Here is a 17,401-nt window from a genome sequence, read left to right on the forward strand (position 1 = left end):
TGTATTTTATGGAGTGATTCTGCCATTTTAGGTTATTTTATGTCAGGTTATTCACAGAGCTGTTTGATCTCAAAATAAAGCATAAGTTTATCTATCTATCTATCTATCTATCTATCTATCTATCTATCTATCTATCTATCTATCTATCTATCTATCTATCTATCTATCTATCTATCTGAGAAACAGTAGCCAGTAGAATTCTGTTTAATTTGAACATCTTATGCCTTTATCTTTCATTTATAATCTAAGTTAATTTTGAATTGTTTATTTCCGAGGCTCTCATTTGTGATTGTGCCTTAGTTCCTGTAACAGAGTAGTGCTGAATGGACAGCTCCTTAACAGTTACGTTCCACAGTCAGAGCTGTATATTCTCAATGATACCACCTGCTGGCTAAAGTAATAACATTCCCTTTTTTTACTGTAGTATTAAGACAAGTTCATATAAAGTACACTCTAGATATCGTATGTAGAATTCAATAATATCTAAGCCATTTTAATAGAAAAACATGATGATTCTGCTTCTTTTATTTAAAATGAACATTAAGCATGTATGTGTATCTGTTTGTACATTAAGAACACAGCATTCATAGTACTGACAAAGCGATAATCTAAAACAAATATAATTAATGCTCTAGTAGGATTTAGTTTGTTACTTGCCTTTTGGAAACAACTAAACAAGATGTTTAATGTTCCTGATTTTAATTCAAACAAATCAATATTGCAATACAGATTCTGTGGAAATACACAAATTATTGATGTATCAAAAACAAAATTCTTGCATATTGTTTTTATCTTTTTTGTCCCCAGCACTCACTCAGTCCTTTTCTGCTCCAGAGATTTTTCATTCATGTCCAAGAATAGCATTGGCAGATAATCTGGAATAATCCTTCTACACTGCTTTGTGGGATTGGACGGGCTGGTAGAGTTTGTCTCTCCCATTCCACCTGATAGCCGTTCTTTGCTCTTTAACACGACACAGATTATAATATAAACTGTTTTCCATAGAAAGGGAAAGGATAAGATTTATATTTTGCGTGTCGTTGAGAAATGTATGGGTGAGCATGTGGCTGGGAGGCAGCTTGATTATTGATGAATTGACCCTGTTGGATAATACGGGTTGTCAAGGTCACACTGATGGGAGAGGAAAAGTGCATTCATATGCAGAATAGGAAAAAATAGCAGGCATTTAACAGGCAAAGGTAAGAAAGACTATTAGATGACTTCATAAAATATCTAATAAGATGGTAAAGATTACTTTATATTTGTACTTTAGTTTTTCTGTCATTTCAGCACAATCCCTACAAAAAGCCAAAAACAAGATCTGTCTCATTTTTAGATTTTTCTCCATTATCTATATTCTGCTATTAAACCTTAATTAGTTCCTGTTTAAAGTCATATCAGCTTTTCCACAGATATCTTTGAAACTCCAAAATCTATATTGTTCAGGGTATATCAACTCGTTTTTAATATTAGGTCACTTTTCATGACATAACCTTCAGCATCCTTCTTTCTCCTTTGGATCTTTTATGCAAACCAGAGGGAGAGACAGCAAAACCAATTTATCTTTTAATCAGTGAAACATCCTCATTACCTGCAGCATGGCACCAAATTTTCTGACTCGATAATCCTCGGCTCAATGTATATATAGATTTTTAACTACTGTATGTACCCAGTTTTAAACTTACAGCCAATGCTTCGTATTGTTTTTGGACCATTAAAACTGAATGTGGCTGGCTTAATATATAAGAAAGTCAAGATGAATGTGCAGCAGGAAGTTCCAATAGTGCATCTCTATTTAAAATCCTTCAAGTAAAAAGTCCCACACTCTTTGTTGTCATAATCTTTGCTCAAAAAAAGTTACTGATGGGTGTTTGTGCTTGCCTCTAATGACCAAAGGGCAACAAACAAAGTACAGTAGAGGCTAGACTGGTTGCCAGTCGATCATACCAAAATGCAGCAACACAAAGGACAGATAACTATTCACACAAAAGAGGAAGCCTATGTCTCACAATTAAGTGACATCCACCAGTAAGAATAAACAGATATAAATATCAAAGAGTGACATGTAGCAGATCCCAGCTCCTGGAACAGTGAAAGCTAATCCAATATTCTTTCAAAGGTATAGGGCAAACATATGAAAAATACTGAAGTCGTGAGGTGATAGGATGACAAAACGACAAAATCATGAGAAATGCTGTCCAATAGATACATATTTCAGAAGAACACTGTAAGGTTAAAATATATTTCAATTCAATTCAATTCTGTTTATTTATATAGCGCCAATTCACAAAACACGTCATCTCAAGGCACTTTACAGAGACAATTTAACCAGATAACACAGAGAAATTCATTCAAAGTTGAACATAAAACTGGAATATAAAAAAAACAATGCTTCTGTGAGAAAAAATTATAAAGTAAAATACAGATGGAGTTTTGCTGCTTTGTCGCATGTGTTACGGAAAAAAAAGAAAGCAAGAACAAAATGTGCTGATATTGAAAGCTTGGCTTCAAAAAAAAAAATAAGTTCCTTTTTCTGCCGCAGCAAGCAGTCCCAAAAATAGGTCAGTGCTTCTTTAACAGAACACCTCCAACACACTCTCTCCATCCCTACTATACAAAGCATAGAAACAGTAAGAATAGAAAATGTAAAATAGGTGACGTGAAAATGAATTATTTTATTAATCCATTTACTATTCAAGATAAGGCAATTAAACAAACTAAGGGCTAAGAATTGAAAGTAGATAATAAACTTTGTTAATGCTGGGAAAGTATGTAGTGTTCATTAAAAATAAAAACAGGTTTAATGTTCATCTCTAGCAAGCTGAACTTTTGGTATTAATAGCATTTAGTATTAATACCGAACAGCTTAAGAAGACTGGTGAAGACTTACATCATGTTGACTTAAGCAAACTTGCAAATGCATTAAAGCATCCTTAAATCAGATCCAAACACGTTTAATTTCTGAGATTCAGATGTTTAATTGAATTTACAGCTCTTATAAAGACACACGGGGACTTTTAAAAAGGTATTTCAGTTTCAGCCTTCAGCTGAATGTCCTTTAAGTCACTCTCTTTTTATTATCTTAAAAATGAAATATATAGTCCAGTCTCTTATTAATGAAATATGGTTTGGTCTCTAAGAATGAAGCTATGGGACTGCCAGTGGTTGTAGAGTCAAAGTTGGATTTTTTCCTGTAGCGAGTCTTCCTTCAATTATGAAAAAAGTTGTATTATATTGACCCATATCGTCATAATAGGGGTGGGCCACGTGGACTTAAAATATTACTGTATTCTGTGGTACTATCATGATAAAGCTAAATTGTAGAGATTAAAAAAAGATTAATACATTGTGAGTCATGGCACATAGCACAGCAATAATGGCCATACAATCACAAATGCCGCTTTAGAAAAACAAACCATTAAAAATAAGCTACTTTAGAACACCTGTCACATTGGGGTTGTTTTTTTAATACACTGCACAATGTAACATATTTTAATTTAAGATTTTCTGATAAAATAAAGAACAAATAGCAATAGAAAGAAGTTGGATAATCAAGGCATATTTCATGCCAAATAAAGGTTTTCAAACTTTCATTGATGCTGTAACTGATTGTCTAAATAAATCTTGTGTGACCTACGAGCAGCAGCCCTTCCCCGTCCAGGAAAGGCAAAGCCCCTCATTATTTTACTGTGAGTAAGACAGTGAATACCTGCCTGCTCCATGAAGCACCTACCTTTAATCTGCCTGCCCAGTACGATTTTCTATTCAATAAGTTGAGTTACACCAAAAATAATAATCACATAAACATAAATATTAGGGGTGTCAACAATAATCAATTCAGCGATGCATTGCAATGCGGGGCATGCACGATTCAGCATCGATGCGGCAACGTGCCATAATCGATTATGTCACTGTTTATTTTCTGGCCTCAAATGGACAAGTTGTGAATACTTCCGGGTCCATACCAACAACAATCAAGATGGCTGAGACGGGTAGGCCTAATTAAAAATGCACCAAAAGCTTGGAAAGCAGATATCTTGGCACATTTCGGATTTTACGAAGTCAATGGGATTTTGATGCATCACAATGCATCGCAATGCATCGTAGAATCGAATTGAATCGAATCGTTACCTGGTGAAACGTAATCGAATCGAATCGTGAGGGCAGTGCCAATGCACACCCCTAATAAATATCCTTATTTTTTGTCCTCAGCTCTAGAACTTTTTACTTCAACCTTTAAAAGGATGTACAAGAAACGTTGTTTAGCAAAAGGTTTAGATTTTTAACAGGAGTGACAAGAAAAACTTTTCTGCAGAAAGTTAATGTTGATTTCCACAGAAAGTGCTGCAACTCAAAATAATATATGAAGAAGAAATAAAGAAATAGTAAAGATTCTTTCAAAGTAGTGATAGATGAAAATCCAAACAAAAATAAAGAAAATGAAGGGTTAGGACCATTTAAGCTTAAAACATTTTATTTATTCTGTTCTTAGCAATGACTGATGGGAGCTTAAATCTGCTTAAAGCAGATCATTGATTCCTTTTCTCTGGGCCATGTGTATTTTATTCCTCTTATTTACATATAAAATCTCTGTAGTGTATATTGTTACTTTGAGTTAAAATACACCAATTTCATTTTTTCCCAATAAACTATACATTATTAATTTATGTTTTTTTTTTTGAAGAAACATTGAATTACCAATTGGGTAATGAAATTTACAACACCTTTTAATGACTCAATAATGCTACTTGAAATTCATAATATAGTTAGAATAGAAACATGATAACTATTCCATCCCAAGCCGTTCTTAACCTGGAACAGACTCTGGAACCACTGCTGGGTTCAGAGCTATAAAGGGACAACAAGACGAAATCTTTTATGTCTCAGCAGAATGTAATATCAATTCATCTGGCTGAGACTGACCTTAGCAGAAAAGAGAGTTAGAAAAAAAAGGTAGTTTATGTCATGTCGAATAAGATTTTAAAAATGTGCTTCTTCAGCAAATGATGCTTGGGGAAATGTCTCATATTGATCAGGGTTAAGCCAGCCATGTGTCTCTCCTGATGGATGGTAACACCAAATCCATCCTGTGCACCTGCACATCACAAACACATCTCACTATAGGCGGGGCTGTAGAACAGTGATGAAATCCAACACTGAGGGAACAGTTTAAAAAATGTTTTAATGACCAGTTCTCCACTGGCCTTTAAAATGTTTAAGAACATTTAAAAAACATTAGTTTACATTTTAAAGATTAATTTTCTTTAAATAACTGTACTAATATATGGGAAAATGGTTTTAATATAAATAGGAAAAAAACAACATTTAAGAAAAAAAAAATGTAGTTCTGCCCCCACAATGGTTAAATGCATAGGTAAATTTCTCCAATGTGAGATCAATAAAGTTAAATTATTTTTAATATTATTATATTATTCAAATACACCATCTCTAATATCGCAGGATAAAAACACAGACACAGCAGTAGGAGAATCAAGTCTGTTTAACTACTATCCCTTTTGTGTATGCATATGAAAATATAGTATTAGTTGGAATTTTTTACTGCATTGTTTCATATTGAAGTGTCTCAAAACCAAAGTGCTTATAGTAAATAGGAAATGCAACTGTTGATGTTAGGTCAGCATGCAGTTCTTTTTTTAAATGTTATTTTTACCCATAAAAAAAAATAATAAACACAGAATTTCTCTATGAGTGCTCTTAAGTGGTCAAACATAATTAATCAAAAAAAAAAAAAAAAAGATTGAGCTGCCAGAAACTGGACCCAGAAACAACATGGATAGGAGTGTTGTGAAACAACCGTCAATTTAAAGCCTTGGGACACACTGCAGACCTTTCCAGTCGTGGGTGCTCACACTGATTTCTGTCTTTTAACTGAAATACAGGCCTTATACACTGCTTGCTGCTAAAGCCAGTTAAGCACGACAAATTCTCTGATGATGGAACATAGCAGTTGGTTAAAGTAAGGAGAAAAAAAGGAGAAAAAAAAATAATAGCAGTAATAGCAAAAGGCAGCGCTATACAGTAGGTAACCGGTGGGAACCTGGCAAGCCACAAGAATGCGCCGTTCTGCCGAATGGCAGCGTTCTGTGGGACGCATGGCCTCATCAATCTGTTCCCTCCGATGAACGCTTGTACTGAAACTGAAATTTCGATTGCAATGTAAAATTGCACTTGACAATAAAGAAGTTTGATTGATTGATGTTGTTGGAACTTTGACAGGCTTTACTTCAGATCCGAAAAATGAAAGATACAACATAAATCAAAACACAAATGAATGTGGTTTACATATTGTTGACTGTACTCTTTTTCACTTTCATGTTTGGTTTGAAACATGTACAGTATCGGAGATTTTCAGTCGATTTTCAAATGACTTTTGATGTAGGCTTTTGTTTAAAATACATTTTGATTCTGTATTTTAACACTTCATCATGTCAAAGGTTGGTAACTCCAATTGAATGTGAATAATTTATAATAGAATAGAATAGAAAATCGTTTTATTGTCCCACAATGGGAAAATCATTTAATAAATACATATATGTGGAAACACTATCTTTCATGAACTTCAATTTGTTATATATAGTTACATTTTTTATAAGAGATGTCAATTATAATGTTTGTTTTTTATTACTGGTCATCTTATAATGTTGTTATTTTTTATTGTACATGCCTGTGGTTTTTGCACATAATTACCCAATGCTATTGTGTGTTTATCTTCATAGAGCTTTATAGTTCCAAATACAGTATCAGCTGTGAGCGAAGTTTTAATAGAAAAACTTCGCTCACAGCTGGTGCTGCATCCCAGCTTCTCCCTCAATCAGCTGTCAGATGCACGTGTTTGCAGTTTTGTCACAGCAACTGGTGGCTTCAAGATCCACCTAATAAAATCTAAGCCTGTTTGTTTGATCATAAATGAAGTGGAGTCGGCTCCCCCCTGCACTTGCAGACTCCAGACTCTTCTCAGAATAAGACATTTTTGTGCCAATTACCCCTGTCAGATGACCACAGCTACCGTAGCACAAACTGACAGACATTCTCTGACTGGGATTTGGGGGAAATGTCAGGCAAAAATATCTCGTAGTGTGGCTCCATTTTAAAAGAAAAGTAAAGAGAGATTATTTTCAAAGAGAAATATCATTGGTTGTCATTTAAAAAATCCTATTATATAGTTTTTTTTGTTGTTTTTTTTACTTTCCAGAGCTCAGGGGATTATATGAAAACTATTAGCTGCAAATAACAAGAATGGCATTTTCAGTTCTTACTGAATCTGTTATCAAGGTAGACATCAGTGACTCATCGCCTCACTGACCCTGAGCTTTTCAAGCAGTACCCAGCTGCCTTTAACAGAGTAATGATGCCACAAACACAGAGATCAGGTTTTGCTGATCTCTCAAGATTTCCTCTATGGCTAGACCCTCTGTAATGCAGCACGTTTGCAAGAGTTGCTGTTGGGTAGCTTTTACCTGTGATTACTGCTCAGTAATAATTGAGTCATATGATGCTGAAATTTACTCATAATTATATCATAGATCCGTCGAAACTCAGAAGAGGTTAAAAAATATTTATTTGATAGGTATACATTTTAGTGATTTATATGCAGGTGTAACAAATTACATAATTAAAAGTGAATCTGTCAGTAATTAAATGTCAGTAATACTCAGAGTACATAGTGTTATGTTATTGCTGAGAAGCATACACTTTTTTTAACCATAAAAAAGACATGGACGAAATGTACACTGGTTTTAATGATTATTACTGTAAGTAGCACAAAGATTAGAAGGAAAACTATATTTATTGACTGGAAGTTTTTTTTATAGTCCATATAATGCATTTCCTCTGATGCCTGGCAGTAGCCTCTAGCAGAAGGCAGTGAAAGCAAAGGAGGTATATTTAAAGCACCAAAGAGTTTCCACTGTTAGATGTGGTTGAACTTTGGATATTAAAACTGCATGAGTAATGATTTTTGAAGCTTTTTTACCCTCTCGCTATATGCAGAGGAAAACTACAAATACCTCCACCTTCTCCAGCTGCTAATAGAAACTAGATGGTCTTAATTGCCTTTTTAAACGCTTATTGCTTATCAGATTTATTTCACTACCAGTGTCTTGTCTGATGGTCTCATAACAAAATTAAAGATAATTATACTATGATCCATGTAATGTATTTACAACAATTACTGCAGAAAAACTATACAATAGCAGCCTTATTCAGTTGTAATGTTCTGAACCTCTCTGCTTAAAAGAGAAGTCTGAACAGTTGGTGTATCATGTGTCCCTGCAGCAAGACTGGGATTTATCCCTGATAGACAACATTTGATACAGAAGCCATTCTATGGATTGGCAGGGCAGTGATTCCAAAATACTGCTGCACTACCAATATGAATCTCAATCTTGATGATGGAGTTAACGGATAGATTTGACCAAGATACCTCTGATGGGTTTTTTATTATCTCTACTCGAGGGCTACAAAAAGTCATACTTGACAGGGCTGGCAATTCAAGCACAATTGTATACAACTACTTAAAAAGTATGTAATTGGAAGGAAAAAGCGTAAGAGAAAAATGTATACGTGCAACAGGAAAAATCTCGGTTCTGATATGATTGGATTATGAAGAATAGGAAGAGGATTCCCAAGGCAGCTGAAGCTGGGCTCAAACTTCCAAGCACAATCCTGCACAATCCTGAACATCTGTTGCTTGCAGTGGTGGAAACCAATCTTTTCAAGTTATAGTACCTTTAGTTTTTTTTAAAGATGCGAAATCCATATTGAAGGAGTTCAACAGTTAAGCTTTTGCAGAGGCGGAGCTAAATGGGGGGCTCAGGGTGACCATGGCCACCCTAAGCCAATCATATGCCACCCTGTCCACATGGGATCGCCCTCCAAGTTGATTCCATGTGGACATAATTTATCAACTGTTCCCCTCTAAACCAAAGGCTGGCAGCAGTAATACTTTCAAGTACAGTAGCCCATTCTAATTTTATTTTATAATTATACATAAACAATAAACTGATAAGAAAAATACAGTAGCTAATTACTCGCATCAACATATTATTAAAGATGATGAAAACAGAATTTTTTGTGTTTTATGAGGTAAAAAAAGTGATGTGTCTCTAAAATCCTCGCAAATTCTTTAAATTAATAGACAAATAATGAAAAATTAAATTTAATATAGGTTTTTGTATGTAAATATTCATGTTATGCATAAAAAATAGGGTGATTTTTTTCAGGAAATGTAGGTAAGAAGTGACAACACATAAGATGTTCCTCCCAGAACTCAAAGCTCTAAGTAATTGTCCACTATAGCTTTAATTTAGACACTATTGATGTATAAAAATATGTCACTTTATTAAAAAGGTCTTTATTTGGTAAATACAGATGTTGTGCTCATTCATTTTCAATTTAAAACAGCGTAGGTTGACCCTTAAGTTCAGGCAGCTAAAAGGTAAATGTTGACTCTCATTAGCTAAAAACCCTAATCAACTAAACCAAATAAATTGTTCAGATAAATCACACTTAATGAATCTTTGAGCTTGAAATTTTGATCTTAATTAGTGAAATACATGTAATTTTTGATCCTATCCTGATTTCTTAGATATGCAAATGTATATAATGTATAATACCTATATCTTTACTTTGTTATTTTTCTTCATTACATTAGTTATCAAAAAGCCCCTTTTGTAAACAGTAATAACATCAGAGAGCATGAGATATTATAGTAGGAAGATGGCGGCCAGGGGGATTATTAATCATTGGCAAAACGTAACACTCAACATATTTTTAAATTTATTGAAGGTGAATCCAGCCATGAAGCTTAGTGTTTCGTTTGTGTTGATAAATGTATCAGTGCTGCACAATTTATAAAAACCTTCCCGTCTACAGGTCAAGCAAGGAAAGCTTTTATATTAAATGTTTGGCTTAGGAAGAGTGGAGAGAGATATTGATTGACCCCTGCATCCAGTAAGTCAGAGCTGTTGCCTCAAAGATGGCACACACACATCAAAGTTGAGAGAAGTCCAACCTGCTGCTTCACAGACGCAGGTGTTTCTTTGATGCTGTTTTCAGCCAGACACAAAAAACCTTATCAGATAAAGTCTCAATGCTGAAACACACCTAAGGCCAAGTTAGAGAAATTAGGTTTTAATTTCTGATGGGACTACTTTTTACCAGCAAGAGTGCTAATAATTGCTGTATTTTAGTTTGACCAAGTGTGGAAATCTTCTAGATTCTATAAGAGCAAAGTGTAACAAAGAAAGAGTCAAGAGTATAGATAGTTTTTGCATCCCTGTTAATTTGACATTATAGTCAGTATTATTTAACTGAAAAAAATAAAATAAATCTGAGAGACATTCATGAATTTTACTGATTTTATCCTTTAGTCTGCATGACTTGACAAAATGCATTTTTTTTCAGGTTGTGTGGAGGCTTTGAGGAACCAAATGCAGAGAGGATTAGGCACAGATGAGTTTTTGGTGATTTAAAGAAAGTCTAAGGGGAAAAGAGGCATAAATACAAAATACAAATATTATGAAAACCAAACCAAAACCGATAAATGTCAGGGAAAATACTCAAAGTAAGCAAGAGACTAGAACGCTATGAAACAACATCAACAACAGAAGAAACCAGCACTGAGTGAAGGCTCGGCTGCTCTTTTAAGCCCAGCACTCTGATGAGAAAGATTATCTTCACCTGTGTAGGCTACCCAGGTTCTCTACAAAGATCCTCTCTGGAAGCGATGCATAACTCGCACGTACTCACACACAGCGAATCTAACATTTTTTTCTATCAAACACCAAAATAAAAAGCCTAGATTTTCCTCTGTACTGGAAAATCTCTATACAAGTTAAGATTTTACATTTACCTTATGTTTAACAATTTTGAAAAGGCAGTATATATTTTTTTATTACCTATGTTGTAGAAATCTTGTTTTAGAACCATAGAGGACTGAAAGAATTAATCTTGATTAATCGATTATTGAAATAATTGGCAACCAATTTTCTTCATTAAAAAATCTTTGGCTATCCGATTATAAATCATTTAATGCAAATAATTATTGACAGATTAATTAATTAACATCCCTAGAACAAAACTGCAGTGTGCAATGCTTTCATGCAGGGATTGAAACAACTATAGAGAGGCAGAGAGATAGATTTCAATTTCAAGTGAAAAAGCAGGTTTATATAGTATGCTTTATTTATCATTATTATTTGGGAAGAAAATTGCATATTTTTTTATGTCACATACCAGGGGAGTCTTTCATCCCTCTATGTGCCGTTTATATTCTAACACATACTTTACGTTACAGAACGCTTTCTGGACAGTAATGCTACAACTCTGTCCTTACTTACCTATCAGTCTTAGCTCTTCTTACATTTCAATCATCGGACATATAAATATGTAGTACAAATAAACTTGATTTGAAGAAAACATTTTATCTACGTAAATAAATAATAGGTGCAAATTTGATTAACCAGGGAAGCCGGTTAAATTAAAACCTCTGGTACATATTTAATTAAGCCTTTTCATATTCTGTATGATATATTCTTTACTGACATTTAATGTCTTTTCAGCCTAAGAGGATAGTTTTACTCTTTTCACTAGTACTCCATCAGTTGAGGTTACAAACCAGTCAAACAGAAGCTACTGTAAGACAAGCTAAGTTTCACATTACACAGATGCGCTCATGCAAAGGACAACGCTGAGAACGTATCAGTGAATGATGCATCAGCGGGTTTTCTTGTGGATCTTTCTCAGTGAAATCTGAAGCCAGGAAGAAGTAGCTTGCAGACAGTTCTCCAAGGTAAAACACCAAAACAGCTTTATCTCTATGTGGTTCTTAAAAATACATTCTCAGATACGACAGCTCAAAACCATGATGCTCTAAACTGCGTGAAAAACAAGAACTTGTTTCCATATAAATGTAGTTAGTCATAATATACATCTGTATCTGTCTTTAATAAAGCATATATGTAGGACAAACAAGTTTTATCCTTGTGAGATGTCTTACACTTGTTGAGGAACGTCCTACCTTTGAGGTTTCCATATCATTTTCTTCCACTTCTGCTTTTGCTTGGCCTATCAGTAAAGGTAGAGAAGAAGAAATAAGTAGCTTGCCTATTTTGGATGTTCATGATTTAATTGTCTGCAGGACAGCCGTTCTCACACGCTTGGTGTTACAATTATGCTGTTTTTAAAGATAATACAGCTTTAAATTTGATCTGACCTTTTATCTTTTGAAAAGGTAATAATTATGGACACAGCAAGTGGCACTGGTTTGACTAAAAGTTGATACAAAATGTTTTTTTTGTTGTTGTTTTTTTTCTTGAAAAAGAAAAGCAACAGGTTCAAACTACAGAAGAAACATCTCCTGTCCAATTTTAACCTTCTGACAAAGTTTGCTTTTTATGTATTTATCTAACATATGTTTAATAAGTTAATTTAATATGATAAATGCTCCGGCTCATTGACTGATGAGCCGGAGCATTTATCGTGCATTTATCATTATTGAGGTAAAACTGCCAAATTTAACAGGATATTTATTTGAGGTCACATAGCCCAATACAGCTATAGCCCACCTTAACTGAACTGAACCAAAATTAATTTTTTTCTTTATTAGTAGTTTGTGTAACACATCCTAATGTTCACACTTTCTCATGTTTTTGGGGTTTAGATGGGAGAGCTTCAGCTGTTGGCTACATTTGTGTAATTTGTAGTTCTTTCTTTTGTAGCTATTTTTTGTAAGGCTGTAAATCTCAATATGACCTGCATCATTCATGTCCAAGGAGAAATGATGTCAGTAAGGCCCAGATTTAGCACAATAATCTGGTGCTCATCTCCATCACCAGGTAGTGCTCTTACTGTTGACCCAGTGAAAGGTGAAATTATAGGAAACAGGAAATAGGAAACTAGGCAGGTATTCTGGTCATTGTATGATATTGTTTTTTTTTTTTACACATGACCAAAAAAGATGTTTGTTTGTGTGAATATCTACATAAAAGCATAAACAGATCCATCAATAAATTAGTTTCCTTTTTTTAATCCTTAATGTTGAAAAATATTACAAATTTTTCCTAATTTAGCTAATATGCATGCAAAAACCTAGTTTTATAGCTATTGAATGTCAAATGTTGAAATAATTTAGGGGGAAAAATGATAAAAAAATATGTAAATAAGCTAAGAAAATAATCACTAGCAACAAAAAATCAATATTAAACCCAATCTCAAATATATTTTTCTAAGATACATTTTTTTTAAACCTATCAAAGAAGCATTTTGTCAGATTTAGTACTAATTTTTAATAGTTATTTATTAAATTCATTACATTTGCAACAGCCCAATTTTAGACTGTGCAAATGAAACAAACACATAAGCTTTAGCAACACAAAGCTGCTTAAATGTAAAAAGAAATGCAAAACCTTTAGGCTGCTGGCTGAACTCTTTCTATTGTTTCTGGCGACTCACAGAGAACCCACATGTGCCATGAATCAGCGCGACCCTGAAGTCCTCAACCACTCCTCCGCCTTTTCTATCAATTTATTTTGGCTGTGGCACCTGTTAATGCGTTGGCCTCTGCAGTAAGAGCATTTTCTTCCCACGACTTCACCCATCGAACAGAGTTTAGCAGCAGCTGGGATGAAGTACCTTCTGCAACTCCCAAGCTGCTCTGTAAGCTAATCAAATTCCTTATTTTCTCCCTGATAGAAATTAAGTGAGGAATTATCAGTTGAAAGCAAATTAGCTCAGGCTTAATAGAGTTGAAAAAAAGCAAGGTGAGTAAATGCTGTATATAATTCCCTATGAAGAACTATGGGTAGATTTCCAGCTTTTAGAGGAAATTTGTAGAATTTTTATTTCAAATAATCGTTGCTGCTGGAATCGACTGATGGGAAATTAGTCATTTCAGTAATTGGCAGATAATTTGCAGATCACTTAAAAAAAATGAAAGCATATTACTAAGATTAACTAACTCGTTTTAATTGCGGAACAACTTGGCATGTTTTTAAAATATGCATTATTTATTAATCAGCACTCTAAGAGAATCAGCCTACTATCCTTTATTTTAGTAAGTGTTACAATGTTTCTCATCATTACTTCTTAACACCACAGTTTAACTAAAACATGTCGTATTCAAGAACTTAACATTATTTATTATAACAGTTCAGATTTCTATGAGAGATGTTCATTTAGTTATTGATTTATTAAACAAAATGACAGGGTTACGCTAAAGGCCAGAAGGTTTACACACCTTGAAACAGGTGCAAACGTCATTGTACACGCAGAACTGATCTCCACAAAAGGTATTAAGTGATTTATGTTTGCATTTTCACTAGACAGCATGTGCTACAAATTTTTTGCATCGATGCCTTCATTAATATAAATATTATATTCTAATGACCAAGCAATGCAGATTCATGGGTGGAGGATATGCAAATGTAAACATTTAGCATATGCTGAGCGTTTCTCCAAAGTGGCTGTTGCTGACAGCCAATCTCTGGCTGTCAGCAACAGCTGCAGATTCTGACTCTTCTTTTGAACTTATTAAAGTCAGGTGCAAACTGACACAAATATATTAGCAATCCTTGCTGCCACAGAAGAATCATTGGTACAAAGCCAGAGAACCTAGAGAGAAATTGGTAATCATATTTGGACCCAAATGACAACAGTAAAATGATATTAATAAAGAAAAAGCTGCACTATAAATATTCTTCTTTTTTTTTTATAATCATCATTACTACCTCTATCTCCGTGTCTTTAAACCTGAAGTTATAGTGGAGGAGGTTATTTTTCTAGGTGGATCATCAAAAGAATTGGTCCTCCTAAGTTTCAATCATTCTAGAGATATGTTTATGAAAGGCCATCCTACGTGCTTGTCCCCATTTTCACTAAACGGTGGAGAGTCTGAAATAGTACAAAAATTTCAAATCTTCATTTGGAAAGTAAGCTTGTTTTAATGGGTGGAACCAAACCGGTTTGTACGTCTTAACATTTGGGTAGCATTCTTTGTAGATCACCCGTACTAAAAAAATACATGTGCAAATTTTAACATCTCCCATTTAAAATCTTTGAAGGTCAGACTCCGACAGCATTATAAGGTACACTGGAAATATGAATCAATTTTTATTTTATACAAATAAAAATAAAGCTTAAATAAGTCTAGCACCGCATCAGCTGTTTCCTAAATTATGAACCAGAACTTTAGATAAAGCGGCTTTTTGTAGCTGGTCAGATTGAACATTGGATTATTTAATTAACAGAAATCTATAACAAAAGTTTAGACATATAGCATGCAGGATTTTCTTTTAGCTTCTATAGGTGAATGCTAAGCTAAGACAATTATAGACCTTACTTAGCTATTTTTAGGATTGTCTTTTTTAAAGCGGCTGTAGGTAAATTGCTATCACCATCTGATGGTTAATCTTTGGTATTACATTGTCTGTAATTGGAATCCCAAAAGATTTATAAAAGGAGGCTTATATTTTAACAAGTAATAAGAAAAAAAAGAACATGTATTTCAAAAAAAGATGAAGTAGCAGCGGTGAAGAGTCAAAGAAGGATAGGGCGTATGACCTTAGGAATTTAGCAACCCAACAAAATATACAGCGATTTATAACAATTTGTCCTGCAAAATACTTTATAGGACTTAATTTACTAATACGACTTCTTACTAATATGACTTCTAAAGGGCTCCAGTTTAGGTGGATTTTATTTGGTGGTTGACAGTGTAATGGTGCATTCACAACGACATTTTCGCCAAGTTCTTCTGCTTTTGTTTACCAGACAAATTTGCGTGGGGGGCGAAAGGTTCCTGTCTCATCAAGACTCTTGGATGTTGATTTCCACCATAGCAGACGTTGATTTCTCTGAGCAAATTACAGTGCTTTTTGTACTTTTGAAAGCCGAGCAAAACTGTAGGTGTCAATGTCCCTGGGTTCAGGATTCAAAATTAGTATAGGGAATATCATCACCTCCTCAATGAACTATGTCTGGATGACAGCCGTTTGCAGTGGTACTTCCACATATCTGTACCCCCTTCGGGGGCCACTGGGTCGCATTGGCGGATGAATCACCCGGACAAAACAGGGTTAGGTGAGACGGCCTTCTGCAGTTTAGCCAGGAGCAGTGGGAAATCAGTGTGAGAACAGGACAGAACTAGGACAAGGCTGTCAGCCGTGTCACTATATTTAACTATGGAACCACAGAGGTAGATCGGAGGATTCTTCTGGGGAATCAGCGCACTACAGTGGGGAGAGGAGGCAGAGCAGCAGGGACCGTTAGGGGAGACCGCATCAGCAGAAGGGAGGCTACAGCTGGCTTTGGGCTTGCTATAGAAGCCAACTACCATGATCCAAAGCTAAAGAGGGGCACAGCGGAAGATTGGTTAGGTCCACTGGCAAGACACAAGACTGAAGGCGGGGTAGAGACTATAGCTGCCCAGGAGTAGGACAGTGCGACATCGGAGAAGCTAGCCATGGAAGCAAATCTAGGAGAGGCTATGGGCAGCTGGATCTAGCCTCAAGGTTAACTGCGGGAGATAGAAGGAATACAGCGGCGGATCAGTGAAGCTTGCCTGGGCAGACACCAGTGGATCTAGGGAAAGAGGGCATTCTTCTGTGCTGTAAGGCAACAAAATAGTCCTTACTGGGCTAAATTAAAACAGCTTTTTGAAATAACACCTTAAATCCTCTTACGATTCCCACTTCATCCTTTGTCAACATTATTTTCTCTGTCTTCCTTTTACAAAAAAAAGCTAGTCAGATCAGATGTCGCCAACTCCATCAAAATCATGCTATTCGTTTTCCTAAATTTGGCACCGTTTGCCATCACCTCACTCCAGATCAGCTCTTCTACAGGGAGGTAACATGGGAATCCTTCCCTCCACCTGTGAAATTTGGGTTCAGTGTGAACGTACCTTTTTTTTAACGTACTATACAGGGTTGAATACAATTACATAATCCCTGCTGCTTTGTATTGGTCTATTAAATTAAACCACAGACAAAAACTTGAGGCTTTAACAAAACGAAATGTAAACTAAGTCTAGGCAGTATGAATATTTGTGGACCCTAGTGAACTATTGAAGTTGGTAAGCTGACAAAACAAATTCAGTGGGAACCTTCTGCTGATGAACATATGTGCTGTAGATGGTGAGTCACCGGAACAGCCACAGTTAATCATCAGTGGTGGCCTGCTGAGTGCAGAGGCAAGGCCCGCTCACATACAGTTTGCTTTATTCAAAGTGACGTGAATGATTCAGACATACTTTGCTTAATTAGCTGTATTACGTCTGGATACTTGCCTATACAGCAATGACCAAATCCAGCATTTCAGATACCTTTATTTACACTTTAAGTATCAACCGGCAGACTGTCGACTTGTCGACAAGATCCCCCCT

General features: G+C 35.2%; 1 protein-coding gene across 7 annotated transcripts in view; it reads right to left on the minus strand.

The window, feature by feature from the left end:
• The window catches only part of gramd1b (GRAM domain containing 1B), a 173,401-nt gene that overhangs the window by 75,442 nt on the left and 80,558 nt on the right, over positions 1-17,401 (minus strand). Inside the window, exon 2 of one of the 7 annotated variants that reach the window (XM_015400078.1) lies at positions 12,041-12,087. The exons of the other annotated variants lie outside the window; for them this stretch is intronic. Within the exon in view, the coding sequence (XP_015255564.1) occupies positions 12,041-12,087 (47 nt within the window). The remainder of the gene's footprint in view (positions 1-12,040; positions 12,088-17,401) is intronic. 7 annotated transcript variants of the gene reach the window in all.

This window comes from Cyprinodon variegatus, unplaced genomic scaffold (genome assembly GCF_000732505.1).
Source record: "Cyprinodon variegatus isolate N-32 unplaced genomic scaffold, C_variegatus-1.0 Scaffold1068, whole genome shotgun sequence".
NCBI lineage: Eukaryota > Metazoa > Chordata > Actinopteri > Cyprinodontiformes > Cyprinodontidae > Cyprinodon > Cyprinodon variegatus.